This window comes from Cnephaeus nilssonii, assembly GCF_951640355.1.
Source record: "Cnephaeus nilssonii genome assembly, chromosome: 10".
Classification (NCBI taxonomy): Eukaryota; Metazoa; Chordata; class Mammalia; order Chiroptera; family Vespertilionidae; genus Cnephaeus; species Cnephaeus nilssonii.
This window is the reverse complement of record NC_137081.1, coordinates 24,796,117-24,823,455: the sequence shown is the minus strand read 5'-3', so window position 1 is coordinate 24,823,455 and position 27,339 is coordinate 24,796,117. Positions and strand designations below refer to the sequence as shown.

At 39.0% G+C, this 27,339-nt stretch overlaps 1 protein-coding gene across 1 annotated transcript in view; it reads left to right on the top strand.

The window, feature by feature from the left end:
- The first annotated feature begins 7,171 nt into the window (after positions 1-7,171).
- The window catches only part of FARSB (phenylalanyl-tRNA synthetase subunit beta), a 60,874-nt gene continuing 40,706 nt past the window's right edge, over positions 7,172-27,339 (top strand). Inside the window, exons 1-10 of the mRNA XM_079782829.1 lie at positions 7,172-7,246; positions 11,064-11,119; positions 12,818-12,972; positions 15,569-15,638; positions 16,246-16,361; positions 19,525-19,675; positions 20,617-20,725; positions 21,847-21,917; positions 23,572-23,633; positions 24,541-24,592. Of these exons, the coding sequence (XP_079638955.1) occupies positions 7,189-7,246; positions 11,064-11,119; positions 12,818-12,972; positions 15,569-15,638; positions 16,246-16,361; positions 19,525-19,675; positions 20,617-20,725; positions 21,847-21,917; positions 23,572-23,633; positions 24,541-24,592 (900 nt within the window). The 5' untranslated portion in view covers positions 7,172-7,188. The remainder of the gene's footprint in view (positions 7,247-11,063; positions 11,120-12,817; positions 12,973-15,568; positions 15,639-16,245; positions 16,362-19,524; positions 19,676-20,616; positions 20,726-21,846; positions 21,918-23,571; positions 23,634-24,540; positions 24,593-27,339) is intronic.

The window sequence follows — 27,339 nt, the reverse complement described above, 5'->3', positions numbered from 1 at the left end:
ACTAGAGGCCCGGTGCACAAATTTGTGAATGGGTGGGGTCTGGCCAGCCCCGCCCCCAATCGGGGTGGAGGGGGCCGATCGGGGGAGGGGCCGTGGGCATTTGGCTGACTGGCCCAGCCCCCTGGTAGAACTCCCGGTCCAGGGGACAATTTGCATATAAGCCTTTTATTATATAGGATAATTGACTATATTCTCTATGCCAAACTTTACATTCCCATGACTATTTTCTAACCACCAATTTGTACTTCTTATTCCCTTTCACCTTTTTCACCCAGCCCCCCAACCATCTGGCAAACCATGAGTTTGTTCAAAGGGATTTGACTCATATTGCCAAACTGCTATTTATAATCATGAAAGGTGTGTCTAAGAGTGCCAGCTTCCTAAACTTGCCAACACAAGGTGGTATCATTTATTTCTTTAATCTCTGCCGGTCTCTCTGAAGAAAATAGCCCTCCTTTCATTGTTGTTCTAATTTACATTTCTCCTTCCCTCCTCACTTTTTCTTTTCTGATTATTTAATGAATTATTTATTTCTTTTGCCCATTTTTTTCCCTATCGAAGTATCTATTTTTAAAAAGGAAAAGATAATATACCAAATATTCCTATAATTAAATGAAAACTTCAAATATTTATTGAGGATCTGCTCTGTTTGAGGCTCTAGGCATATACTTTTGTTAACAAAACACAAAAATCTCTGCTTTATGGAACTTATGTTTTAGCAGGGAGAGGCATTTGTATCTATAACCATAATAAGTAGTATAGCCATGGATTGGTCTTTCTGAAAATACTTGTAGGAGCTGAGGGAGCTAGCCCTGCATGAATCTAGGGGCAAGGACATTCTAGCAGAGAGAACTGCTGGTTCAAAGGCTCTAAGGTGGTGCCACTACCTGGTATGTTCAAAAACTTGCATAGAGCCCCGGCTGTGTATGTCAGTTGGTTAGAGCATCATCCTGATACACCAAGGTTATGCGTTCAATCCCCCAGTTAGGGTACATACAAGGAGTAACCAACAAATGCATGAATGGGTGGAACAACAAATCAATGTTTCTCTCTCTCTCCCCTTTTCTCTCTCTAAAATCAATAAATAAATTTAAAAAAAAACCCATAACCTATACTTGGGATCATAATGAAATAAAACCATTTTGAACCTTCAAAAGAAAAACCATAACCTAAAACGCAGAATCTCTAAAGGAAATTATTTATAGGTTAGAGTCTAAACCAGGCGTCCTCAAACTACAGCCCGCGGGCCACATGCGGGTGTTTTTGCCGTTTTGTTTTTTTACTTCAAAATAAGATATGTGCAGTGTGCATAGGAATTTGTCCATAGTTTTTTTTTAAACTATAGTCCGGCCCTCCAACGGTCTGAGGGACAGTGAACTGGCCCCCTGTTTAAAAAGTTTGAGGACCCCTGGTCTAAACTGTTAGACTAAAACTTTGAAAAAAAAGTTCTTTATGAAAAAATAACTTAAAACAACATCAAATATTACGTATTCCTATTGTGTTTCTACTCATCTATAGGCCACCAAGCATTTGTCTCTCTCATCCCCAAAAAGAGTGCCACATTCATCTCTTGTTTCTCACCTTCATCTTTACTTTCTTACTATACATACATGGAGGTATACCAGGATAAACAGAACATTATTGATGTTTTTGAAACTCTTTGGTATCCCAACCTCCTCAGGCTGTGTCCTTTCCATCCCACTCAGAACTAACTAGTTTCAGATTTTATGTTTATCACCCCCCCCCCTTTTTTTTTTTAAAGAGAGAGGAGGGGAAAGAAGGGGGGGGGGAGAGAGAGAGAGAGAGAGAGAGAGAGAGAGAGAGAGAGAAAGAGAGAGACATTGATTTTTTTTTTCACTTAAAAAAATGCATTCATTGGTTGCTTCTTGCATGTGTCCTGACCAGAGATCAAACCCACAACCTGCCACAACCTTGGCTTATTGGGATGACACACTAACCAACTGAGCTAGCCAGCCCTGACTCATCTCTTTTCCTTTTAGTTGTGATGTCTATTTATATATCCCTAAACAATATCCTCTTTAAATTCTTTATTGATTAACTAGGAACCCGGTGCATGAAATTCATGCATGGGGGGGGTGGGCCCCTCAGCCCGACCTGCACCCTCTCCAATCTGGGAGCCCTCAGGGGAGCCCTCTCCAATTCGGGAGTTTCTGTCTGTCTTTGCAATCATGTGAGCGAATTGTCTGAGACCCCAACCCAGTTTGGTTTGGTGCTCACAAAATAATAGAGGCCTTTTTTTTTTCTTTGCTCCATTGGTGGAGATTTCCTAGAAGTTGCAGGATATCTTCCTTTTAATTTTTCCTCGACACTCTGACTTTACTTATGTCTCTCACCTTTGCTTTCCCTCCATCCCCCACCCGCAACAGTAACTTGCTCCAGGCTCACTTTGCTCTAGTGTCTAGGAGATCTCGCAACACATCTGCCACCAGAACTATGATTCCCAGCATTCCTGGTGCTCCCCACGCTCTTGGTTTCCGCTTCTAGTCCAGGGGCTGCAGAAACCAAAAGGACTGGGAACTTCAGCTGCCCCCAGGCCAGGCTGACAGGACCGGACACTCCAGTGGCATCCCCGGGACCAGCTGCTTGGTGCCTGCGCATGTGTGCGCGCTGCCCACAGGCCCACCATCTTTGTTGGGTTAATTTGCATACTCACTACTGATTGGCTGTGGGTGTCACAGAGGGATGGTCAATTTACATATTTGTCTATTATTAGTATAGATTGATTAGTTTTAGAGAGAGGAGGAGTGGGGGGGGGGAGAGATATTTCTTGTCCCACTTATTTATGTATTCATTGGTTATTTCTCGTATGTGCCCTGACTGGGGATCAAACCTACAATGTTGGCATCTCTGGACAATGCTCTAACCAACTGAGCTACCCAGCCAGGGCTATTTCATTATAATTTTAATTTTCACCTCTACTTTCTAATGCATAGAGAATTTTTTTGTGTTTATTAGCTAGCCTATCTTTCATTTCCAGGAAATGCTGCCATTTCATTCTTGCTCCTAGGCTGGCCCTAAAATTAGATGAGAGAAGCACCTACCCACATTTTGTGATAGTCTATCTCAACATTTTCCAAGTATCTTTCCTATCAGTTAGCCAGTTCTCTTTGTGATGAGCACTGGTGGCCTAGTTTTTCCTTTTCCATTAGAATAGCTAGTCATAGAGAAGGTACAGAGCACCTGTTCATGTTCAAGGATGAAAAGCAGGAAGGATGAGATGGGGCATGTGGGAGATTAGAACAGGATGCCTCTGGGTAGTCTAAGAATAGCAGGAAACTGACTAGGAGAACAGATAATAATGACAGCTGCCCAATTTCTAGGAGCTATGACATAAGAACTATATTAGACATTTATGAGTATTATTTCTAATCCTTACAATAATTCTTTAAGGTGTGTATTATTATCCCTACACTAGAGAGAAGAAAACTGAATTTCAGCAGCTACAGAACACTTTGGAGTGCTCAGAGGAGAGCAGGTCAGCATGCAATAATTCCGAAAGTCCTTCATTAATTAATTGAGCACTGAGTACCAATTCGGGGCATAGCGTGTTATTTAGCATTGGAAATGTATATGTCATTAATGGGGACTCTGCCACTCTGTTATTCTGGGCACTGGGTAGAGCCTGCCTGCAGCCATGGAGGGAAGCTACTAATATAGTGGAAAACTACTTGACTGGCCATCAGGGAGGCCTAAATCCAATCCAGCTGCTGCTCCCTTGTAAGACCCCCAGAAGGAGACCCTTACTCTGTCCCACGAATCGACGGCAACCCCAATCAACCGCAGGAGGCGTCACTTGATGCAAACAGCAAGAGGCTTTATTCCAGCATGCTGGGGCTCAACTCGTAACTCCCGCAGGAGCAGAGGAGTTCAGCAGCCCAGTAGAAAATCTTACAAGCTTATAAAGGCAAAAATTACACGTTGGGAGGGGTCACACACGGGAGGGAGGAAAAGGGGACCAAAAGCTGCCGGGGAATTCCAAAGGGGAGATGGGCTCGTTAATTACATGTTTTATGACAGGGCTTTTTCCTGGGACAGCCTTGATGGTCTGGTTCCTATCACCAGGAGGGAGACTTGGAGGAGTTGAGATAAGACACACAGCTTTCAAAAAATTCTTTATTCTTACACCCTCACATGAATGGCCTTGAAGGCCAATTCACTGTAAGGTAGAGAAATAAAGAGCAAGACCCCGCCCCCCGCATTGAACTGCCTCAGCTCTGCCTGGAGAGTTGGGTGATTCAGATAGCATGTGCCGCAGGTTCATCATCTGTGAAATGGGGATAATGGTGATTGATACAAAATTTTTGGACTGGAACCCGGATTCTTTGTTCGCCGGAGTCGAAGAATGAATCCACGGACAGAAGGTGGTATAGCAAAGGAGGAAATTTATTGAAGAACAAATACAGACTCCCACGTGGGAAAAGGGAAAGATTCTCACAGCACAGACTCCCACCTGGAGAGGGTCCCATCAACTTCCTGTTTCCAAGGTTTATAAAGGCTGCAGTGCCTGTGCCCTGATATCCCCTCTGATTGGTCAATATTCCCTTTCAATTGGTTACTATAGTAACTCCTGAGGCCCTCCTCCCTCATTGTCCTCCTATTCCCTCTGGGCTTTTTCCTCCTTTATTTTGTAAATACAGACCTATTTGGCTACTTCAAGTTCCCTTGTCTTATGGAAATATAATTACGCCTGGCTTCCGTGTGCTAGGGAAATGTACCTTCTCTCAGTCTGTACCCCTGTGTTTTTCCATGGACCTCAATTCTAAAAATTCCCTAAGCCTGCCTATATTCCCCTAAAATTCCTGTTTCAATGGTAGTACCTACCCCAGTGTGTAAGTTCCCCATGGCTGCTGTAACAAATTACCACAGACTTGGTGGCTTAAAACAAAGAAATGTATTCTCATAGTTCTGCAGACCAGAAGTTCAAAATCAGTTTCACTGGGTCAAAACCAGTGTCTAGAGACACTGTAGGCCGGCTGCAGAGGACTAGGGGAGAGCTCCCTTGCCTTTTCGGTTTCTGGTGCCTCCTGGCATTACTTGCCTTGTGGCTGCATCACTCCAAGCTCTGCCTTCTGGTTGCATGGTCTGCCTCTCTTCTGTTTGTCAGATTGCCCACAGCCTCCTTCTTATAAGGACACATGTGGTTTTATTTAGGACCCATTCCAATCACCCAGGACACTCTCACCATTTTGAAATCCTTAACCTGCAAAAAGACTCTTTCCACTTAAGGCAACATTTACAGGTTTTAGTGTTTAGGGTAAGGTGACCAGACGTCCCCCTTTTGGCGGGACAGTCCCGATTTTTAACAATTTGTCCCGCATCCTGCGGCGTTTTAAAAAAGTCCCGATTTTTGGAAAGAATGCACGACAAGCTAGGGAATGGTGGGAGAACGGGAAGGGAATATACGGTTTTCGGCGGCCATGTGGCTATTTAGCCAGGATATGAGTTTTATATTATTTTTGTTAATTTTATAATGTTAAACTTTAATAATAACAAATAATTGTTGAGAACTGATTATCGAGAACTGCTTATCAAAGTTCGCATTGTTGAGCAGTTGTTAGAATTCGACCACCATTGTTTGGACTTAATGAACAATGGCATTTTTTGGGATTGGCAACGACGAAAACATTTTGTAACTGTCTCTCAGACGATACACATCGTACTGCGTGCTAGTAAGCTAGTTAAACAAGTGATGTCATTACAAATCAGCTATTCAGATAATTTAGGTAAGTAATTTATTTATTTACTTCATAAATACATAAATTTTCTTGAATTTAGCAGACAGTACTCGTATTATTTATATTTTATAGAGGCGGCAAAAAGTCTAGCGCCGGCCTTGAAAGTGACACTTACGACTTACATTACGGCAAATTCAGAGGAAAAATAATACAAGTTAGCATTGTTATTATTTAGAAAGAAACGTAGGATTAAAGTAATTTTTAAAATATAGTTACTTTATAACAATCAAATTAATTTAATTTATAAACTAACAATAAAATATGTCCATGTAATTATGTACCTACTTACTGTGTTTTTAAGCAATATGTATATAATAATTTATAATATAATTTTAAATTATTTTTTTTAGATTTTTAACATAATGAGTAAGAAAAGAGGATGCAAATTCAACGATGATCTAAGAAGTGAATTTCCTTTTATTAAAAAAACCAAAAGCGATTACAATATAGACCAAATTTTTAATCAAGAACCCCCCTGTCCCCACCCCTCCCGGGCCGAAACCGGTTTGGCTCAGTGGATAGACCTGCGAATTCAACAGTCCCAGGTTCGATTCCGGTCAAGGGCATGTACCTTGTGCAAGAGGTAGCTGATCGATGTTTCTCTCTCATCGATGTTTCTAACTCTCTATCCCTCTCTCTTCCTCTTTGTAAAAAATCAATAAAACACCCCCCCCCCCCCCCCCCCCCCCCCCGTCAATGGTGTCCCCCTTTACCAATGTTAAAATCTGGTCACCTTAGTTTAGGGGCTAATACCTTTGGGGCGGGGTGTGGTTATGAGGAAATCTGCTCAGAGGCCGTTGAGGACTGAGCATAGCATTGGCCAGTAGGCATCACTGAGTAAATATGAGGCCTCCGCTATAGGGCTGCTGTAAGGTGCATCACTGAGTAAATATGAGGCCTCCGCTATAGGGCTGCTGTAAGGTTGAAACAAAGCCAGCGATAGTACTTTGAGGTGTACGAGGGAGACTGTGTAACAATGAAATAAAGGCTAAGTAAGGTCTGCTAATAGGGTCTCCCGCCGCCTCAGACTCCGCCCAGTCACGTTCCCCCCACCTCCCCGCCCGGAGTCTCCGACTCAAGGCCCCGCCCCCTGCTATGCACCCACCCCTCCTGCACCGCCCATCTAGTTTGCGGAGCATTAAAGGCGTGAGGGCTTTTGCAGTCTGTCTGGTATATTGCCCACCAAATCGTAGCCTATTTTATCCAATTATGTCTCCTTCACAAGCCTGTAGGTTATTCATCCAAAGCTTCTAGTTTTCATGAGCTTAATAGTGGCAACTTATTTGATTTCAGGTGAAAAAGAAAAGCAGAAGCTGTTAGAAGAAGACAGGCAATATATAAGACAGCCCTTACGGGAGGGGCTGGGTCCTGCGTCCCTGGGTCCCTGAGGCCTGGCCCGCTCGCCGCGCAGGCGCAGTGGATCCTACTCACCATGCCGACTGTCAGCGTGAAGCGCGATTTGCTCTTCCAAGCCCTCGGCCGGACCTACAGTGAGTGCCGTCCCATAGCTTGTGCCTCCCCTCGGAGGCCGAGACCCCACTCCTAAAGGGCTTCGTGGCAATGTTCGTGCAGTGTGACACATTCTGGCATCCGGCGGTCCGGGGTGGGTGGTGCTGGCGCCCGGAGCGGCGGCCTGGACTGATGTAACCTCAGAAGCGGTCTTGCCGCGGCTGCCGTGGCCTCACCCACACGTGTCCGGCTCGCCGTGCCATTCATTCAGCGTTCTCGGCTGGAGCGCCTACTCCCTGGTGCCAGGGGACGCACAGGAAAGAAGCCCGGGTTGCATCCCGAGTGTAGCTAGCTGAGTGCAGTAAGAAGGGAAACATGGGGACGTTCAGGAGGGGAAGTAGAAGTTTGAGCAGGAGGGCTGGCGGCATTGTTGTTTTTTTTTTGTTGTTGTTGTTAGTCTTTACTGAGTGCGTGGTTGTGTGCTAGGCACTCTTCTCAGCGCTGTGAGAATACAGCGGTGCAGCTGACCCAAAAGGCCCACTCACACTTTCTGAGGACGGAGGCAAACAATAATTAAGCAGCACATAAGTAAAATCGTTTTCGGAGAATAGTAAATGCCAGCAAGGAAACAAAAAAAGATACCGTGCCCAGGATAACATTAGACAGGGTGGTGACGTTTGAGCTGAGGCCTGAACGACTAGGAGTCTATGCTATTCTTAGTCTTCATGCTGTTCTTCATCTCTTTTCAGTTCTAAAGATAATACCATTTTTTTTAAAAAAGGGGGGAATATTAAGTACAATTATCAGCCACCATAGATGTAGCAGTTGAAATGACATCTGTCCGCCCCATGATTATCAGCTCGTATAAAGGTTGTATGTAGCAACTTGATTTGTGTTATCTTTGGTTTTAGAGCTCAATATGGTAGCATAGCCCTAGTCGGTTTAACAGGTACTCCTTCCTAGAATAATATATTACTGTGAAAATAAAGTTAATAAAAAAATGTTTTTATTGAATTTTTATAGAGAGAGTATAGAAAAAGAGCGAGAGAAACATCGATGTGAGAAACATCAATAGTTTGCCTTCCGTATGCACCCCCACCTGGGATCGAACCTGCAGCCTGGGAATGTGCCCTGTCTAGGAATCAAACAGCAACCTTTCCGTGCACAGTTCAATGCCCCAACCCACTGAGCTACACAGGCCAGGGCAAAATAAAGTTAGCCTTTAAAAACGGTTTTAAAGGTGCACTTTTGGGTACTATGTGGTCTTGAAGTGTTATTCTCCCTAGAGTTCTGCCGTAAGTCCCTAAAAATAGAGGGAATACTCCTGCCCTCTGAACTTGGCTCTAACTCCCTATACTTTTTATTTTCTAATACACTTATTTATATTTCTTACCCATCGTTTTAAATCATATTCACACTAATGGTATACGTTATACCAGATTTACATAAGGTGGTATGTGGGCAAATATTTGTTCATGACATTGATCAGTTCTCACCAGGTATTCATCTCTGGAAGAGAAATAATCCAGGTTACAAGCAGTGGTGAGATTATTTATTGTCATATGATGTTTTAATATATTCTCTAGCTGCCCTCTCCCCTTTGTTTCATATTGAGAGAGGTTGGGTAAGCTTGATTTTCCACAAATATCTGTCAGCCACTGAATCATCAAAATTTCAATCAGAAAGATGTTGTTGAGATGTACTTCAGACAAGACAGAAATAATAGTCTTTCATCATTAGTTTATATTTCGTGTGTTTGTCCTTGTAATTTTTAAATTGTTAATTTGGTTGAGGTTAAAATCGGAAAAGCAGCTCTGGCTGGTGTGGCTCAGTTGGTTGGGATCCCAAGTAGGGGGCGTGCAGGGGCAGCTAATTGATGTTTTGTTCTCATATCAATGTTTTTCTCTGTCTCCCTTCCCCTTTCTCTAAAAATCAATAAGAAATCCTTAAAAAGTAAAAAAGGAAAAGCATGTGTGGCAAGCATCTGGTTTTCAAGTAATGTGGATCCGTTTTGTTTCTTACCCTTTTTTTAGGTAATGTTTTCAGATAATGTCTCATTCACTCTTTTCTGTTCCCATGCCCTTTTTTTCAGTCCCTCCTAGGGTTGCTTTTTGTCTGTCCTAAATCCCACTGCTTCTACTTATTGCTCGTCAAGGACATGTCTAAAGCTGCTTTTCTTGCTCTCATCATTTGGGCCCTCTGGGGCAGTTTCGTCTCCTTAGTCTACCTTTTTCTATTGCCTTTTTGCTCAGATGTTTTCCTCTTGCTATTGTTAATGGATTTATTGTCCCTGTTCTTCAATTCTCGTTCTGTTCGGCTTTGCTGTAATTGCTGGCAATACTGTTAGAGCTACCTGTGTATATCATACAAACCTCTAAGATGTATTTACTTAGGTGTGTAATTTTCTTACAGGGAATTATTAATCACGATTTTCTTGCTGGTTTTTTCTTGCTTCTAAGCTTGTGAAATACAGCTGGAAGTATTACAGACATACTTTGCTTTGTTGCAGTTCACAGGTATTTTTTTCCCCTCAGAAATTGTTGCTTTAATCAAGTCCTCACTGTCTCACCTGTACTATTGTAGTAGCATCCCTGCTCCAATCCCTCTGCCACCCTTCCACCATTCTTTAAAATGCAGATCTAAAGAATGATGCTTTTGCTCAGCTGAAAATCCTTCAGTGTAACTCCCCATTGTCAGCAGACAGGACGGAAGGCGCAAGTCCCTGGGGGTGTTATGACATGACTTCTGTCTACTAGTACTTGTTCCATCCTATCTCTTCTTGACATGAACTTGATGCTTCATCTATATTGAACTTTCCAAATTTGCCATGTTGTTGTCTCCCTACAATCTCTGCCTGATGAACTCATCCTTTTTTTTTGAAGCCTTAGCTGATCCTAAGTGGAGCTGATTACTTCCTTTGGGTCATCTCTGTACCTTGCACTTCACTATATTTACACATCTGGTGTTTTTACTAGAGTAGGAGATAGTTAACGTAGGCATTGTGTTGTATTTATCTTTGTAGCCCTGACACTTGGTACAGTGCCTGGTATATAGTAAGTGCTCAGTAAATGTTTGTTAAATTGATTTAATATTGGGATCTGGAATCGTAAGGCCAGCTTTTCACTAGAATATATTGGTAATGATGCTTTGTGTTCAATTTTTGGTAATGAGCAAACCCTAGAAATGCTGTATCAGGTAGCAGAGTAAAGTAGAATATAACTTAAAATAAGGAAGAGAACAATTAGTTGTAGAGTTACTACATTTCAGGGCACTGTGACAGGCCCATTATTTTCATTAACTTATTTAAATTTTTGCAATAGTTGCATGCTATACATAAATGTCTGCAAAATGCTACTTTATGGATGAGGCATTTTGAGCCACTTTATGGAGGAGGCATAGGAATTAGAAAGTTTATATAAACTCCAGAACTAGTAAGTGGGATAGTCAGAATTCAAACTCTGATAGTCCTGGCTCCAAAGCCAACTGTCAGGCTGTCTCAGAGAATTTTGAATGATAGGATTTATATGACATTTCAATGTGTTGGGTCTGTAATTTGGAGCCTACTTTACATTGATCCCAATTTAATGGATTTTTCTTCTAAGTAAATGTAAACTTCCCATTTCAGGTAACCTAATTCCATAGTTGATGTTAGATGAATCAGCTCTTTAATAAAAGTTTTGTGTGTTTTTCTTATTTTTAAATTTTTTGTTAAAGCATTTTTTGTTGTTAAGTGGTGACATTTGATGACTGGTACTTAGTATGCTTGGTGTAAGGCAAGTAATAAGAAAATGCAGTTTATTTATACACAGTTCATTTATGCTGATCAGATTAAAGCAATATCCTTTTTCCCCCCCCTAGCTGACGAAGAATTTGATGAACTATGTTTTGAATTTGGTCTGGAACTTGATGAAATCGTATGTATTGGATGTTTATTTTTCTAATATTCTGTGTTTAAGCCCATTTTTCAGATGTTTACTATAGTTTATTTTTGTTACACTTGTGGGCCATGGTGATTCCTGTGTTCTCTGTGTTAAGAGGCTAAGCTCTGGTCCTGAGATTGTTGCTTTACTTAAAATCTCAAAAGGGGTTCACGCCTCTTTCTGTGTGCAGTCACCGCATGTTATCTGGCTAGTGCTGTGGAGATGGCTAGACCATCTCAGGTAACTCTAGAATCAGAGTGAGCTCCGGCAGTGAGGTGCCTTATTGCAGCTTAACCATGTGGAAAGGGACCTGGGAAGCAATGGAAATGCTGCTTCAGCCAGAGTTGTTGTCTCCTTGGCCTCCGCCTCCCCCTCCTTCACTTCTCCCATCCCCAGCCCCACCTTCCTCCATGCATACTCAACCAGTGTTAATTCATTCCTAGTTCATTACTGTATATACTCTAGGTTGATCTTGTAAACTGATCTGTTTTTGAAGAATGGCTTATAGAAATGATTATGAAGCATTTTCCTAGTTGTTTTTTATTATGTAATGATTAAAATATTTTTAAAATAGCTTAATTTACAAAATATATCTACTAATATTGATTATGTAGTAAAGACTTATTTTTTAAGCCTTTTATCTTATTGATCTATTCAGTGTTTTAGAACACTATAAAGTTAAAAAATTGCCAGGCTGACAAGAATGTTCATTGTCTTGCCTTATTTTTCCTGCTGTGCCTTTACTAATATTACAGGAAGATTTTTTACATTAATAAATGCCGGGGTCTGTCTCCGGCATCTAGAAGGGTTCAGGAATTTGGAGAAGGGGTTGTGGCGTAAATTAATAAAGAGAGAGTAGAAATATAAATTTGTAGCCAGAGGAAGCTTAGCTGGAGTAGCTAAGTTCTCTGAATCTCCAGACCCCTTGCTCTTTATTAACACAAATTGCCCTAAAGCAAAGCAGATATACATATCAAAAGGTAAGGTTTAGTATACAGTAGGCATTGTCAGTTTGGGGGAACTGCCTTGGGCTGTTCAGCTGTTTGGCCAGCAGGAGGCAATAACATGTAAATTGAAATGCCCTCAGCTGTCTGGCAACAAGCAATCATTTATGTAAATTCAGGTTTGGGGAAATGCCATCAGCCATTCCAGTAGGCAGTAATATGTATCTTCAGCCCTGCTGAAGCTTCAAGGTTCCATCAACCTTTTGATGAAACTTCTTGCATTTATGACATGCTGGAATTAGCCTCCAGCAAATAAGCATCTGTATACTTGAGAAGTTGGCTAAGATTTCTGTAGTTTATATTAAGTTGCTATCAATAATTTAATTAGACCTCAAAATTAAGTTTGAGGTTGTGCAGTAAGAACTTTGGACTAGATATCAGAAAATTTGAGTAGTAGTTGGCGCTCCCACGATCACCAGCTTTGTAACCAGTGACAATTACATAGCCTGTCTGGGCCTCACATACTAGTTTCTTTGGGCCTCATATATTAGTCTCTTAGAGAGAGAGAATATGAATGAGAATGCTAGATGTGTGAGCTCAGTAAAAGTCATTTTTATGTTTGTTGCAGATTATAATAAACCTATGTTTTGTTGCAGAAAATAATATATGTAATGTAGTTACTGCTTTATAGTACTGACAACTACTTTTGCCAAAGAATTTACATTTTATTTTATTGTGCTTGTTTTAGACTTCTGAGAAGGAAATTATAAGTAAGGAACAAGGTAATGAAAAGGCAGAGGGGGCATCTGATGTTATTCTTTACAAAATTGACGTCCCCGCCAATAGATATGATCTCCTATGTCTGGAGGGATTGGTTCGAGGACTTCAAGTCTTTAAAGAAAGGTAAGGGTATATATTCATTAAATACTTTGCCAAATTGGATATTTTTTCTTTGCCTGTCATTATCAGAAGCTCTGTTTAAGTTTCTAGAAAAAACCTTGTTGGACAGGCACACAGCTCTAGGTCTGCATAGAGGGATGATTGGTGGGTGTGATTCATGTAGACTGTAGCCATTTGAAACTTTGTCTGAATATTGAGTCATAGCCTTTCATTTTGGGAACATATATTTTTTAAATTTAATAAATCTTTATTGTTCCGATTATTACAGTTGTTCCTCTTTTTCCCCCATAGCTCCCCTCCACCCAGTTCCCACCCCACCCTCAGACCTTACTCCCCCTCCCCACTGTTCTCATCCATAGGTGTACGATTTTTGTCCAGCTTCTTCCCGTACCCCCCAAACTCCTTTCCCCCGAGAATTGTCAGTCCACTCCCTTTCTATGCCCCTGATTCTATTATATTCACCAGTTTATTCTGTTCATCAGATTTTTTATTCACTTGATTTTTAGATTCACTTGTTGATAGATATGTATTTGTTGTTCATAATTTTTATCTTTACCTTTTTCTTCTTCTTCCTCTTCTTAAAGAATACCTTTCAGCATTTCATATAATACTGGTTTGGTGGTGATGAACTCCTTTAGCTTTTTCTTATCTGTGAAGCTCTTTATCTGACCTTCAATTCTGAATGATAGCTTTGCTGGGTAGAGTAATCTTGGTTGTAGGTTCTTGCTATTCATCACTTTGAATATTTCTTGCCACTCCCGTCTGGCCTGCATAGTTTCTGTTGAGAAATCAGCTGACAGTTGTATGGGTGTTCCCTTGTAGGTAACTGTTTTTCTCTTGCTGCTTTTAATATTCTCTCTTTGTCTTTTGCTCTTGGCATTTTAATTATGATGTGTCTTGGTGTGGCCCTCTTTGGATTCCTCTTGTTTGGGGTTCTCTGCGCTTCCTGGATTTGTAAGTCTATTTCTTTCACCAGGTGGGGGAAGTTTTCTGTCATTATTTCTTCAAATAGGTTTTCAGTATCTTGTTCTCTCTCTTCTTCTGGCACCCCCATAATTCTGATGTTGGTACGCTTGAAGTTGTCCCAGAAGCTCCTTATACTATCTTCATATTTTTGAATTCTTTTTTCTTTTCTGGTTGAGTGTTTTTTGCTTCTTTGTATTTCAAATCTTTGACTTGATTCTTGCGATCCTCTAGTCTGCTGTTAGATCTCTGTATAATATTGTTTATTTCAGTCGGTGTATGCTTAATTTCTAGTTGGCCCTTTTTCATATCCTCGAGGGTCTCGCTAAATTTATCGGCCTTTTTTCTAGAAAATTCTTGAAAAATCTTATAACCGTGGTTTTGAACTCTATATCCAGTCGTTTGCTTTCTTCCATTTCTGTCATTTGTGATGTGTTTCTTTGTCTCCGCATTTTGGCTGCTTCCCTGAGTTGATAGAGTGCCTTTGTGTGCTAGGTGTCCTATAGGGCCCAGTGGCTCAGCCTCCCCAGTTACATGAGGTGGACACTCTTGGTGCACCCCTTTGTGGGCTGTGTGCACAGTCTTGTTGTAGTTAAGCCTTGATTGTTGTTGGTATCACTGGGAGGAATTGACCTCTAGGCAAACTGGCTGTGAGGATCAGCTGTGTCTACAATGGGAGAACTTCTGTGCTGGAGACACCATTATGAAACAAGACTTGCAAAAGCCTCTGTGCTCAGCTTGGATGGGGCGGAGTCTCAGGGTGAAGCAGACAGCCTTGGTTTCCTGTCAGCCCTGCCCTAAGAGGCCCCTGGGTCTCAGTGTCCCGTGGTAATCGCTGCAAGCACCTCTGAGAGAAAGCTGCCCTCGAGTTCCACCCGCTTCCAGACAGTCCAGTTTCTCCCTGAATGAGTCTGGGTCCCCAGAGTCTCGCCTGGAACTGGAGTTCAATGCAGTCAGGAGCTTTTGTCTCCCTCCCACTTGAGAAAGCCAGCCATGTACTCAGTTGCCCGCCCTCTCCACGTGTGCGACTCGGTACCGTTGCCTTCTGCAGTTCCTCTGAGTCTCATTGTGCTTTTCTCTTTCCTGACAGTCCAGTTTCACCCTGTATGAGTCTGGGTCCCCAGAGTCTTACCCGGAACTGGAGTTCAGCACAGTTGGGAGCTTTTGTCTCCCTCCCGCTTGAGAAAGCCAGCTGCATACTCACTTGCCAGTTCTCTCCGCGCACGCGTCTCTGTACCTCTGCCTTCTGCAACTCCTCTGAGTCTCAGTGTGTTTTTCTCTTCTAGTTGTAAAATTTCCACTCAGCCAGCCTTCCTGTGGTTCTGGATGATGTCCGTTTTGTCTTTTAATTGTAGTTTTGAAATTGTTGTGCGAGGCAGCAGTTTAGGTGTTTACCTATGCCGCCATCTTGGTTTCTCTCTTGGGAACATATTTTAACAGTGAAGTGGTTAATGGTTTTATGGAAACTTTAAATGTTAGAAAGTTTGTTTGTGTGTTGTTGTTTTTTATATTTAGTTCAAATTTGATTTGCTGTAACTTCAGCCTGTTGTTTATTTTGTTTACACAGCAGAGAATATACTTAAGTTATCAAATGTTTTGGTTAATAATGAGCAAGTTTGTTTTAATATTATTTTAGGATAAAGGCTCCAGTATATAAACGGGTAATGCCTAATGGAGAAATCCAGAAATTGATCATCACAGAAGAGGTAATAAGGATAAAGTCTTATTTTCCTTTGAAAACAGTTTCTTTTGTATACGTATCAGTAATGTGGAGTGGAAAAAAGAACAAAGCTGAATCTTTTGCCAAATATAATTTCATTGATCGTTTGCTAAAATGGATGTATATTTAACCTTCTAGTTTTTAAAAACTGTCAATTTGTTTGTATTAAGCAGTGAAAGGGACAAAGTATCTGTTTTCTATTAATAATTTTGGAAAATAACATCCAAATATTTATTTAAAATACATTTGAGATGTAATTGTTTAAATTGTGGTACATTGATAAAATTAAAAATTAAGTTTTGGGGGAGGTTATTTTGGTAAAAAAATATCAACTAGAGCAAACTACTTAAAAGTTAATTTTTTCTCATTTAGTAAATTTTCAGACTTCTTCCTCAATGGAAATTCCATGAGAACAGTGACTTTGTCTCTTGTCACCACTATATTTTATTACTTGTTGGTTAAAGAATGAATATATACTTTTTGAATGAAGATGTGTGATAATGTCAAGAGTGCCGCTAACTTTCTATTACAAAATGTTATTACAAAGAAAAGCCTTCATACTTAACCATCTCTAATGACATGATTAATTTCAGACAGCTAAAATACGCCCTTACGCTGTAGCAGCAGTTCTCCGAAATATAAAGTTTACTAAAGATCGCTATGACAGCTTCATTGAACTTCAAGAGAAGTTGCATCAGAACATTTGCAGGTTTGTGGTTGCATTTTCTTTTCTCCTTGCCTTCCCTTCTCCTCCTGTCCCTTTATCTTTCCATTCTTCCTCTCTCCCCTTCTCCCTGCCTTTTCTATTTCCCTCCCTTTTTCCTTTCTTCCTCTATACAGATTTTTTCAAACCATTTCTAAAGTAATAAAATGTGCGTGTAATGAGGTTAAATTTGTTTTACCAGACAACTAATTATTATTGCTTAAAAATAGTGTGTGCATGGAAAAATAAGATATATTTTGATTACTGTAGAGAGAAGCAATATCTAGTCCTAGAGATTTTCTTGGTTTTTGTGTTTTGGTTCAAATCATCAGTAGTGGATTATACTTTTAAATAATAAGCCATGGTAATTTGAAGTATGATCTTCATTTTTAAAGTGGGAAATTTTTGGCTTGAATGCACTTTTTGAGTTTTATTATAAATTGACAGATAAAACTGGAAACTTTTAAATGACCAAATTTTCCTATTGTATCTTTAACATTACTATACATCGTTTCCCATACAACTCAGTATAGTGATCTTCAAACCTAAATAATTCCCGAACTGCTGAAGGTCAAGGAACGTAATGATGAGAGTCCTTGAAATAATTTCAGTATTTCAAAACTAATGGAAATTACATATTTACTGATGATAACAAATATCAGGCTTTAGCTAATATGTCACATTTGTTTGTGTTGGTTCTGAAATATATTAATATAAGTTATCTCATTCTGATCAAAGATATTAATAGTTACATATATCTTGAATAAAAGTAGAAAATAGAATATTTGGGATAATAATCCACTTTCTGTACATATGCTGTAAACCTTTTCTATCAGTGTGTCTTTTGACCTTGGATGAGGGTCTTTTTTTATATATATAAAGTTTCAATTTGGATATACAGGAAGACTGATAAGTCTTCCTGTACGAATTTTATGTTTTGTGTCTAACTTAAGAAGGGGTCTCTCCTTGGGCTCATGTGTCACTCTGGAAATTAAAGTGTGTTTTGATTACTAATGATAGAAATATGCAAGTGCTTGTCATTTGTTACCCTGAATTAATGGTAACAGAATGCCACTTTATTCAGATTAGGTTAGAAATTGAGAATCTAAAAATATACTTATTTTAACTTAAAAATAATGCTTATACTGTATATTGGTTGTGACATAGGTTACAAATCTGAGATGTGGAACAGAGTTGTTAAAGCATTAGTCAACCCTGGCTCTTGAGAACCCAGTTCTAGTAAAATAGGATTGTGTATATTACAACTATTTTGACCAAAAAGTTTAATAGATTTTCAGTGTTTAATTGGCAAAAAAAGGAGAAGAGTGTCTGATTCAACCCTTACAGGTTTTAAGCTTTGTTCTATATTTTTTTTGAATAGTTTTTATGGTTTCTTTTGTGTGTATGTTTGTCTTTTGTTTTTCAAAATGGGTAGCTCTTTGATTAATTTGAATTTTATTTTATTGTGCTTGGTTTGAAGTTAAAATTTAGTGATTTTTCAGGTACTGTTTTAGGATTAAGATCCCAATAATAGTGTCTTACCCTTAGGTTTGTCAGTTGTTAATTTATCTAAACTTATGGAACCATATATATTTCAACGTATGATAGTTCTGGAGTTATCTGTCATTTATATATATAAAAGCCAAGAGACCAGAATGACCAGTTGCTATAATGCACACTGCGGGGCTCCCCCACCCCCCCGCCAGCTCTGCCCCCAATTGGCTCCTCCCCACCCCGATCAGGGGCGGAGCTGGCCAATCAGGGGCGGGGCCAGCCAGCCAACCTCCTGTGGCCCCTCACCCTGGCCTGCCTGGTCCCCGATCCGTCCGATTGGGGCCGGGCTGGCCAGATTCCACCCATGCATGAATTCGTGCACCGGGCCTTTAGTAAGCATATAATTCATTGAGTAAAGTAACACTTCCTTTTTGCTTGTCAACAATTCTGTTCAATTCAATGATATTAATGTTTTAGTCACTGGTCTTAGAGGTTGACCAACATTTGGTTTCTTGCAAATTTTACAAACTATTTCAGAGTTAATGTAATATGGACTTCAATAAAGTCCTTAATTATTAATGCATTTTAATCCTTGATTACTAATGTATATGTGGTTATGCATAAATATGCAAATATATGCATATATATCTAAAACCAGGTTTAAGAAATCTTAAGAACACCATAAATTCTGTCCAAGTTTCTCTTGTTGAATTGTCTGTTAGAAAGCTTAGAGCCAGCCCTGTCCTGTGTGGCTCAGTTGTTTAGGTGTTCTGAGAGGTCACTGGTTTGATTCCTGGTCAGGCCACATGCCCAGGTGTGGGTTCAGTGCCCAGTCGGGGTGTATATGGGAGGCAACCAATCGATGTTTCTCTCTCACAATGATGTTTCTCTCTTTCTCCCTCTCCCTTCTTTTCTAAAAAAAAAAAAAAAAAAGATCAATAAAAACATAAAAAAAAGAAGAAAAGAAAGCTTAGAGCCAAATTTGTGAACCTCCTTGGTAAGATGGTGGGCCTTTAGATTCTAATTTAATATTGACATTGTTCCTGGATCTATTTGATATCCTACTTCTATTTCTTTTCTAGTTTGTAACTTATTATAAGTTCCTAAAAATTACCTTAAATCCTTTGTAGATAAACTGTAGAACAAATGAAATCAGTAGCTTTTGAACTTTCCCTACACATTAAACTTTAAATGTAAATTGTCTTTTAAATTGAATTTTCTCCATTATGAATGTAGAATGTATTAATGTACAATGTATTAACATAGAAAAGTAAAAAATACAGCAATTTGGTTGTTTACTCTAATTTATTAAAACATGTTTACTTAAGGAAATGAGATAAGGAAATAAGATTCAAAGAAGACAGAGGGAATGTTGATTTGGAAAATGTCCTATAACATAGCTCTTGGGAAAGCATAGTGGCAAGGAATTTACTTCAGCTACTGAACTAATGTTTTGTTAGTAGCTTTATAATTTCTCATTACTTTTAATAGTTGTTTGAATTTGTTCCTTATACTCCCCTAAAGTTGCCATAAAGCAACAGGCAATTTTAGGGAAGTGTCTAAAAATAATTTAAAAACACGTATAGTCTATGTTACCTTTAGAATTTCTGTTTTGGAATATTCAAATCTCTTTTTCTATCTTTTTCCTTCTCTCTTTCCCTCTTTCAACATTTAGGAAAAGAGCGTTGGTTGCTATCGGTACCCATGATTTGGACACTTTGTCAGGCCCATTTACTTACACTGCGAAGCGACCTTCAGATATCAAATTCAAACCTCTAAATAAGACAAAGGAGTATACAGCCTGTGAACTGATGAATATATACAAGGTAAATGTTCTTCTATATTATGTAATAGCTCTGCATAAATCTTGAAATTCCTTCAAAGTCAAATCTTGGAATTCGAAAAATGGACTGAGTGCTTTAACAAAAAACAACCAGCAGTGTCTGGGCCCCAACACAGAGTTACTGATTTTTTTATCTAGAGGAGGGGTACTGGGTATAGTTTTGTTTTATTATTACTCTTTTATCCACTTGGATGATTTTAGTTTGCACCTAGGATTGAGAATCATTGAAGTAGACCATACCACAATGTAATATTCATATTTGGGTATAATTAAACTCATGTAAGTAGAAGGAACAATAAGATTTAGTTAGTGTTTTGCTTTGTTTTATGTGTGTGGGTAATATTACAAAATGTTTGCCTCCCATTATTATCATTTTATCGTATAGCAGTGACAAGGAATTCACTGCTTGTGGATATTTTTAGAAAAAAAGCAACTATTATCCTTGGCCTGATTTTCTAGTGATTTCTCCGATTTATTTAAATAATTTTTGTTTGTTTTTTTCCTTTTTATTACATTTATTAGGGCGACACTGCTTAACAAAATCATACAGGTTTCAGGTGCACAATTCTACAATATATCATCTGTACACTATAGTGAGTGTTCACTACCCCAAGTCAAGTTAAGTAGTTTTGTGATGGTGTGTGTTTTATTTTAGATGACTCAGGCTTACCAGTGGAAATTGGTTTTCACTGTTGAAAATGGTTCAATTGTGTTTTCGTCTCTTCCCAGTGGGAGATGAGGCTGTATAAGGCTTTTGAGACACTAATTTATATTAGCACCTTTAAAAACTTAGAACTTTCTGTAATCTAGGGCACTTTTATTGTTTTTCTGACTTTTTTCCTTCTTTTTACACTAAGTAAGTATGTAAACTAATTACATTGATAGAAATAAAAAACTAATTTTGTTTGACTTAATTTTTTTCAGACTGACAACCATCTTAAACATTACTTACATATCATTGAAAATAAGCCCCTGTACCCAGTTATCTATGATAGCAATGGTGTCATCCTATCAATGCCTCCAATCATCAATGGTGAGCTATTTCTTAAGCATCATTGATTTTTACTTCAGTATTTCTGTAGAATTCTTCAGTATTTCTGTAGAATTCTCAATAGAGTTGGCCGAATTAAATCAAATTAACTCTTAATTTGAGAATCTCAGGTCTTTGGTAGATTTTTTTTTGTAATAGTTCTTTCCATTCACCATTCAACAACATCTTACTTGGGATTTTTATACAATTTATAAGTGTCTATTCTTTAAAAATATATATATATTTTTTATTTTAGAGAGGAAGAGAGAGGGAGAGAGAGATAGAAACATCAGTGATGAGAGATAATCATTGATTGGCTGCCTCCTGAATGCCCCACACTGGGGATGAGCCCATAACCTGGGCATGTGCCCTGATCGGGAATGGAACCATGACTGCCTGCTTCATAGGTCGATGCTCAACCACTGAACCATGCTGGCTGGACTAGAAATATTTTTGAATGCTTTTCTCTAGATTTTTTTTGGTCTTAAGTAATTTACTTGGTTAAACTCAAAGTTGAATTCTGCTTTGTCTGTTTTATAGTTAAACTAAAACTTTTAAATTGAATTTTACCCTCTTAACTCTTCTGAAGGCTTTTTTGATGGGACAACTTAAATGTAACTACAAAATTTAATGATGTTGAAGCCATAGATGTTTGCTTTTCTTTTCCAGTTTACATTAGGTAGGAGAGTCTTTGCCTTCTCCAAAGCTTGGACTCCAGTAGTTATAGTAGTTAAGAATCTGGGCTCCAGAGTTAGCCAGATCCAGACCCAAATCTTAGCCCTGCTGCTTACTACTTTGTGATCATGGTCAGTGAGCTTTATCTCTCAATCTTAGTTGTCTCTCTGCAACTCTGTCATAGAGTTGTGGTGAAGATGAGATGAGACAACCTCTGCTAAGTGCTTGACATAGCTCCTGACCCATTGAATACACTCAGTAAGGCCTGTTACTATTTTGTCTTTATTCTGCAATGGAGCTTAAAATAAAAGTTGTATATCCCCTTACTTTGAGATGTTAGTTTATGTTGTGTTCTAAATTAAAATGTAGTTTGTGTTTTGTAGAGCTTTTTGTGCACTTACATTTCTGAAAATGATTATTTTGTTGTTATTATTTTGTGTTCATTGTAGGAAACCATTCCAAAATAACAGTAAATACTAGAAATGTATTTATCGAATGCACAGGAACTGACTTTACTAAGGTAAATAAAACTTTTTTCTATTTTTGTACTGTCAGGATAGATTTTTACTTCTGGGTCAAGACTATATGGCTAAATTTAAAAATATGATTATTTTGAAGGTGGGAACATATTTTAGAAAATTAGAAATATATATTCTATACTTCAGTTATAGTGCTTTCATTCAATTGACAAATGTTTAGTGAGCACCTGTACTGTCTTTTCAGTACCAAGAATTTAATAATGAGTTACATGTTCCTTGGCTTGAAGGAACTTGTTGTGGGAGAATTAACCACCTAACTGTAAAACAGAACAGGATAAGTATTGTAATATGATCTGTATAAATTGTTTATCTTAGCTGGCTTAATTAAAATGCTGGGTAATTTGGTATCTTTGTGTACTTAAATTCTTTAAAAATGAACTGGCTATAAAGAAATTCTGTTTAGCAATTAATAAAGTGTTTTTGCACATAATGATATCCAGAATATGTAGAATACTAGTTGTGCACTCACTTTCAACCACTACATATATTGGATTAGATTGCTATGAAAGCTTTTTGCTATGGCATATGATTTCTTTATTCATATTAAGTAAGGCATAGAATGAGGTGGCAATTAAGCAACTTAAGAAAGGTAAACTTGCCGAAACCGGTTGGCTCAGTGGATAGAGCGTCGGCCTGTGGACTGAAAGGTCCCAGGTTCGATTCCTGTCAAGGGCACATACCTTGGTTGCGGGCACATCGCCAGTGGGGGTGTGCAGGAGGCAGCTGATCGATGTTTCTCTCTCATCGATGTTCCTAACTCTCTCTCCCTTCCTCTCTGTAAAAAATCAATAAAATATAAAATAAAATAAAATAAAAAAAAGAAAGGTAAACTTGGAAGGCAGGAGAAGGCTGGGGTGTAGAAGGAAGGTAAATGGCATTCATGTACATTTACAGAATCGGAGATCATTGTAAGGTATTTCATTTATAACTTTTATGTACCATATTTGCCTTGAGAAATAGTATAGTATTATCATATTAACATTTTTAAATTCATACATTAGCAGACCTTGGATATCTTTCTTGAAGCTTGTATATAAGAGTGAAGTATATTTAAAAGCGAGGCATATATCCTAATAAGGTTACTGTATTTTTTCTAAGCATATTTTTTCAGTTAAATGGCATTCACTACAGTATATCAGGCATTGCTTTCTGTGTAATACACACACACATGCACACACACACTCCTTATAATAACCAAATGAAGTAGGAACTTTAATTATCTTCATTTAACAGATGACGAAACTAAGGTACAAAGACAGTAAGTAACTTGCCCAGTCTACTAAGTGGTGGAGGCGGGAGTCAGGCATCTGGCGGCAGAGACTTACGGTATTGATCTGTAGTTAACCATTTGTCGCTCTCAAAATGTGGTGAATTCAAGGGAGGGGTGGGGGAAGTAAATTTGTCTCAGTCATGGATTGTACCTTTCAGAAAACAGCATAAATGCTAAACACTTGAAGATAAGGACAGGCCTAATTTAGCTCATAAGTGTTTATTCCATTCCCCCTTTTACAATGTTTGTATAGAGGTTCATTTTTAGATATTTGGGAACTAAATTATATTAAATATTCATTTCTGAGTGAAGAGAAAATACATATATTTATAGATTACCATAATATTTGTCTTTTTTCTTTGCAGGCAAAAATAGTTCTTGATATTATTGTCACCATGTTCAGTGAATATTGTGAGAATCAATTTACGTAAGTTCACTTGGTGCCTTTATCGATGCCCTATTGTTTCTTCTGAAGGCAAAGCACGAAGGCCTGTGCTAAATATAAAGATGAGAAATATGTTCCTGTAACTAGAACATGTAATCTCTTTGGGAGCTAAAAGATATGCATAAATAATGTATAAAATAAAAAGTGATAAGTACTTTAAAAATTTTCAGTGATGTTTTGGCTGTTTGTAAGGGCAAGTTACTCCTAGCTGAGGCAATCTGGGCAGGCCTCATGGAGGCAATGAAATTTAAGCTGTGTTTAAGGGTCATTGAATTTGAGAATGTTAACATGAATGAATAGCAAGAGGAACAGCCAGACAAAGGTAGAGAAGTATATATCAGAACAATCCTATGTCCCATGTATATAGCAATAAGATTATTGTAATTTTTTCAAAGCTATTTTTTAATTAAAAATATTTAATAAACTTATATGGCCCTTACTGTGTGCCAGCATCATAGCTTAGTGTAGACTATTGATTATAATTCAAAATGTATAACTGGAGAAAGTAGGACTGAAATTGTATGAGCAGTATCAGTTGCTTTGTTTAAAAATTGATTTTAGTGGTTGTGTCAGTCAGCTTTCGCTGTGTAACACACCACCCTGATAAAGCCTGGACTGTGTGTGTCAGTATTGGCAAGGAGTCCACAGAGCGTGCATGCTCTACAGGACTGGGAAATGTATTGAGAGAGTGCATGCTCTACAGGACATGGGAAGCATAGGAGAGAGAATAGTAGAGTAAGGTTGTATTTAGGAGGATTAATCCAAAAGTGTTGGAATGTGAATAGTTTCAATATATGGAGGCTACAGTTGTAGACCAAGTGAAAGATTTGTTAACCATGTACATTTCTAGAATTTATGGATCTTTGTTAAGTATTTTATTTTTTTTCAGGGTTGAAGCAGCTGAGGTAGTTTTTCCTAATGGAAAATCATATACCTTTCCAGTAAGTACTTAAGAAGTGACTTGATGATAATGTGATAATGATAATGGCTGTGTAGTGCTGCCTGTTTATATGTCCATCCACCCACATGCCAGGAACTATACTATGTGCATTACATGGATGTAATCCTCACATTAACCCTCTGAGAGTGGGTGCTGTTATCATGCCCTTTTCTAGATGGAGATCCAGAAACCTTGAGATATTAAATAGTTTGCCTGTTACGACTATAGGTGGGGCCAGAATTTAAGCCCGGACAGTCCCACTTTAGCTCCTAACGCACTCTATTATACTCATCATTATTTGGCCATAATTTCTGTGATTTATTCTCTTATTAACTAGTTTAGTGGGTAATTTACAGTCTCACCCCTTTTAAGATTACTCAACCCTCCAAACCTAATTAGTCTCTTCACACTTGTTCATCACTGTAACTAAAAAAAAAATGTAAACCAGCATTATTTTTAATTTGGGGCTTTTTCCCCCCAAGAGGGCTTTATAAATATAAAGATGTCATGTCTAATACATGCTATTCTTTCATGTCTAAACGTCTCTCAGTCATTTTGTTATGGCTCTGATTAAGTGAGGCCATTCTTTGATAAGCTGGTTTTATTTGTGTGTGTTTTATTTTATTTTTTTTTCATTATTCCCCTGTCATTTATGAAGTGAATCTTTCTAGAGTAGTTTCTGCTATTAAAATAGCTTTTAAAGTAGATCAGTCCTGCCAAGATCAAAAAAACCTCCCCCTTCCTGATAGTGTATAGTATCATCTTTTTTTCTAGAATATTAGTTATAATTCAAAATAAATGTATAACTGTAGAAAGTATGACTGAAATTATAGGCGGTGTCTTTTTTTTTTTTTTAAAAATTATTTTAGTAGTTGTTACCAGTTAGCTTTTGTTATGTGACAAACCATCCCAAGAGTTAGTGACTTAAAATAACAAGGATTTGTTTATGTCATGATTCTGTTGGTCAACTGGGTAGTTCTTCTGGTCTGGCCCCGTTTGGCTCATCTCTGCTGGGCTCACTCCTGTGTAGCCCCTGGTTGGGAGGCTAACATCTGGATGACCTGGGATGGCCTCTCACATGTCTGTTCTGGCTGTGGGGTCAGCAGGTCAAGTGTCTCTCATCATCCAGCTGATGGTGGTGCAGGATTCCCAGCAGCAAGAGAGCATCTCCGGTGCTCAGGTGCTTTTAAGCAGAACCAGGAATTTTGCTAGATCGAAAGGGGATGACGTAGACTCCAAGGCCACGGAGACTGTAAGAATGTGGTCATTTATACAGTCTACCACAGTAGTATTTGGGATTAGCTAGAGAAGCCTTTTCTGTCTGTCTTAAAATAATGTCTTATTTGAAAAAGTTCTTTTTCTTTTTAATATGAAGAATTGTCAAGTGTTAATAAAAGTGAAATATGTACTTTCGGGAAGAAAAAGAGAAATACATCTTAAAATTTTGTTTACTTTTCTCATGCAGCTAATTCCTTGAAATCATTTATTTTTATTATAAAGAGCTTTCATAAATGTGAAATGGTGGGCTTTCTTAAAAGGAGTGCTATACCGGTGTTTCATCATTTATTTATTCACTTCTGTGTAAACTTAGACTAGGACAGATTGTTCTCCCAGAAAAGAATGAGCCTCTGGGGGAAACTAATTCTTCCTCACATGATATAGCAGAGTTTCCCAAACACTTTGAAAATGTTTCCTAGTCTTCTGTTATCCTATATAATAAAAGCCTAATATGCTAAGTGTCTGGTCGACTGGTTGGCAGTTCAACCAATCAAAGCATAATATGCTAATGATATGCTAAGGCTGCTCAACCACTCACTATGACATGCACTGACCACCAGGGGACAGACGCTCCAACTGGTAGGTTAGCTTGATGCTGGAGTCCAGTCTATTGGGACTGAGTGAGATTGGCCATACATACACTGGAGCGCTCCTGTAGTCCCTCCCCAGCTGGCCAACCTCCCGTGTCTCTCCCTGGCCCCAATCGTGTACCAGTGGGGTCCCTCAGCCTGGTCTGTGCCTTCTCGCAATCCGGGACCCCTCAGGGGGTGTCAGAGAGCTGGTTTTGGCCCGATCCCACAGGGGGAGCGCCGCTCAGCCAAAAGCCGGACTCACAGCTGGCGAGCACAGCAGCAGTGGCGGGAGCCTCTCCTGCCTCTAGGGCAGTGCTAAGGATGTCCAACTGCTGGCTTAGGCCCCCGGGGAGCTGGCCTAAGCTGTCAGTCAGACATCCCCCGAGGGCTTCCGGACTGCAAGAGGAGGAGGGCTCCCCCGCCCCCCCCCCCGAGTTCACGAATTTTGTGCACCAGGCCTCTAGTTTCATACAAAAGAATAGAGTTTGGAATAAGAGAACTAGAGGAGAAAAAGAATAGAGAGACTAATTAATGGTTAATGCTGTGAGCTTTGGAATGAAGCTACCTGAATTTGTTTATTAATTAATTCATTGGTTCATGCATGCATGCATATATTTATTAACTGTGTACTGAGTGCTTATTATCTAAAAAGCATTTTTCCAAGTACTGGGAATATAGCCAGTGCTAGGATTAAGCAGTCTAACATTGTTGTGACCTGGAACTAGTTATTAATATCAAACTCATATTCCTTATCTGTAAAATGAGTATACTAATAGTGTCTGTTATGAGGGTTAAGATTATCTTAAAAGAGTATCTTGTACTGTTTAGCTCCTATTAACTGTTCAGTAAAGGTTAGTTACTTTTATGCAGTCAGTAGCATCCAGTCCAGTGCTTCTCA